Consider the following 3,623-nt stretch of genomic DNA (forward strand, 5'->3'; position numbering starts at 1 on the left):
ATTGGTGCCATTACGAATAATAACCATTCTGTCACATGTGAGAATTAGTATTTTAGTTTTACCTGACCAGACAAGTACTTTTTATTTTCTTTTATAGTCTAGTAAAGTTATATAAATGTACATTGTAATTTTTAACAGTAAGAAGTTTCGTTCGAAAAAAAATTTCATATATATTATATTACAAATGGTGAATGGTTCTCTTCTTCTGTATGTACAATTGATAAATGTCATAGTTTTCCAATTGTGCTTACCAATTCTTTTAGTTATATTCACAATTAAATTTTCGGTTTCTCAATATTACTAAAACATAAGAAGTAACAAGGTTACATTAAACACATTTTAGTATTTCGTTCTTTAATACAAATACACATCAGTGTCTTTTCAATTACAGAAACTATGTTTAAATGCACTAAAACATGCACTTATTGACAATGATCTAGATGTGAGTTATGTACAATGACCTAAGCGTCTTAACAGTGCCTATATGTACACTAGGTAAACATATTCCAAAAAGGTGACTTAATAAATACATATCACATTTAATTCAGGATAACAAAAGATGAAGTGACTACAAAGTCTATAATATCGAGGAAGATCATTCAAACATAACCAACCAACGAACCACTGGTCGTAAGTTCTCATTCATTACTCCTTCCATTCCAGTTGCCAGCTCATGAATTTGGTATGACTCTTTGTACACATCCGGACGCCTAAAACTGAGTGAAAGTTCCGCAATCAGAGCTAAAGTTTCTACGTTTAATATTAAGGGAAGGGGCTGCTCACACTGAGAAAATGGATTACTGGTACTGGAGCTCACTCTGCTTCATTCACCTCCCGCCATTGCTGGCTATAGTAATGTACGACAAAATTTCATAGTCAAAATCCATTCCAGGGGATGTTAGAGGCCAACATGAAGAGATTTACAATCAATTGATGACTTGCGATATTTGTGAAACAAAGAACTTGTTGACAAACTGCTTTCACCGGGTTTGTCATCAAAAATTTATTTCATATCGAATTACACACATTATTTCCTGTTAAGATATATAAATTAATGACCACAGAAAACTTGAGCTCTGAAACAGTTAAGTGGGGATATTTGTACTAGTAAAGTGGAACCTGAATTCACTCAAAATTTTGCACTCGTCTTCATAGACTCGTTTAGTGAATTATTCAATATGTTCACTTTGCTCGTTCAAAATAATAATCCAACTCCTACCAATATGTAAAATACACACATTGCTCTTAAACATTATTTGAAATAGGACTTAGCATGTATTCCTGCACCGCACTACTTAATGCACATTCACGTGAAATGTAAATGAATGATAACCATCTCTCTTACACCACGGCAACGGAACACAACAATTTGTTGAGGTCTTTCTCCTAGTACTACAAGAACATCGCACAGTTTTGATCACACTAACTTCAAGGTTTATGAAGAAGTCGAAAGTGTTAAATGTCCAAAAAAAATATATTTTCAGATCCGTTTGTTGACACAAGCACACACTGAGATCAGAGAACTTGTAAGTCGGCCGTCATCCCGTACTGATGGAGCGCAGCACGCCGCCTCGGCCGCTCTTGCTCGCCGTGAGACCCTCGCCCTCGGAACGTGACGACCGTTGGTGGCGAATCAACTATTACCGACGCGGAGACTTTCCGGTTCCCCGCCGTTCTGGAGAACTGGTAACTGCTGCTTCCTTCGTGCGCCTCCTCTCCACGCAGCGCTGATACTGACACTGGTAGATCAGTACCGTTCCTTTCGTTGGAGTATCTCGTGCACTGGACGGGAGTCCACTCAGGGTGTAATAAACACTGACAGTTACAGAAGAGTTCTCATCGTGGCCACGGTGTTATTTGTACTTCGATTTTGGTAGATGTCTCAGGCTCAGAGGGCCTAGGAGGCAGTGCGTTACAGCAGGGGCACCTTTCCTCTACTAACTGCATCGTAGTCTTCCACGTTGACTGATTTACTACCATAATCCAGTACTAATTCCCACGAATATTGTACAACTTGGATAATAACTGCTTCAGCACCAGCAGTGTTCACACTCGAACACAAGAACTTGCTTCGGTCAACGGTATACGCCACTACGGTACACTGGAGTAGGTGACGGGGCCCATAACACACTAATTGAATTACACTTCTATATGATCAAAAGGGTATGGTGGGGTTCTCAGTTCATCATCTGAGTCATAATACACCCGTTGTTTAGGCGAAAGTCCAAGTTGAAGTCGCCTCACTGCCTCCTTGATGAGATCGCCATCCTTCAAAAGTTCTTGTAGCGCTTCATAAGGATCGTCTGAACTTCTTCTTGCAGCGATCCCTCGCCGTATACAACGTCGGCCTTCACAACAACCACATTTGCTTTCCGTCCGGGATGGTACACTGTATGGTGACGCTCGGGTCCTTGGCTTGCCGCCACTTAAGTGTGCCGGTCGGGCTTTTAATCTGAGGTTTTCTTTAATTTCTAACACTAAATCGTCAATGTCTCTTGATAAAAAGTCTTGTGTTGTTGTAGCCTTAGCTTCTGATACAAAGCACAGCTCTTCTTTGCTTGGCATTTTGAATGTTGCGAAGTTTGCCTAGCACAAATTCCGTATGTTTCCTCTATGAAACTCGCTCGGCGAGTGGAGTCGATGGCTGTTTGTTTTGGTTGTGATTGTACGGCGCGCACAGATATTCATTCGCGACAGAAACTAGTCCCTACTCGAAACCACAATGTCTGAGAAGTTTCAATCATTACTTCGCTGTAATTATGATTTTATGATGAAGAAAACGTTTTTCTTGTGGAATTTAACAAAAGAAATTTAGTTTTCTTTCAGTTTCCTAAAATTCACACGGTACGTAGATGTAAACACGGCGCATTGATACTCCCGCCTGGGGCTGTGCGTCGGGAAAAAATAGACGTAAACACCCCGGACTGTCGCGCAGAAAGGGCCGACCCCAACCCAAAACAACCACAAAATGGTCTAAGCTCCTGCAAATTGATTACCTAAATAAAACAGATAATATAGAGAATGTCTTGTGTAAAGGATATGGAATCCGTACAATGTCATTTCATATCTCTGAGATTTAGATCTATCCAAGTGAGAGATGGTAAAGTAAATATACTCGTTAATTGAATGTGCATTTGATTTTAGTTCCCTCAACTTTCTATTACAGAACAAGAATGTGTGGTAATTAGCTTTGCGTTTCTATATAAGATGTATTTTCACATGAAAATGATTAATTTCGTAATATCATAACAGCGAAGTTTCATTTTTTTTTTCACAGGTCCGTACTTTCTCAGGCGAGGTTTGTAGATGGCCACCACCATGGTACACGTCACGTCTACACCGAATTGAATTATTTTTTCCTGTTTTTGAGTCTATACACGTGGAATGCCGTTTTTTTTATTTAACGAATTAAATAATAAATCTTTATTACATGATGTATCGGTGTGCTGATTTGAAATGGATGTTGATCTTTTCTATAAAGTAACGTATCTTTTGACTTGTGGCAACCTAACGTTCCCTCATGGGTTGATAACCTACATGGTCTCGTCCGGATTCATTCAGTGACACACGACTTCGCTTAACGTTTGTCCTACTTTCATGAGTTGATATTACAGCATGCGACT

General features: G+C 39.4%; 1 protein-coding gene across 1 annotated transcript; it reads right to left on the bottom strand.

The window, feature by feature from the left end:
* Positions 1-337: 337 nt before the first annotated feature.
* On the bottom strand, positions 338-2,656 carry LOC119587179 (GSK-3-binding protein-like). The gene has a single exon (XM_037935944.1). It carries the CDS (start codon positions 2,563-2,565, stop codon positions 2,140-2,142), a length of 426 nt encoding a protein of 141 aa, XP_037791872.1. The 5' UTR covers positions 2,566-2,656; the 3' UTR covers positions 338-2,139.
* Between the last annotated feature and the right edge of the window lie 967 nt (positions 2,657-3,623).

Source organism: Penaeus monodon, chromosome 22 (genome assembly GCF_015228065.2).
Source record: "Penaeus monodon isolate SGIC_2016 chromosome 22, NSTDA_Pmon_1, whole genome shotgun sequence".
NCBI classification, from domain to species: Eukaryota; Metazoa; Arthropoda; class Malacostraca; order Decapoda; family Penaeidae; genus Penaeus; species Penaeus monodon.

Bases quoted from the DNA above. Each gene is read 5' to 3' on its own strand.
- LOC119587179 (XM_037935944.1), bottom strand. From the start codon at position 2,565: ATGCCAAGCAAAGAAGAGCTGTGCTTTGTATCAGAAGCTAAGGCTACA.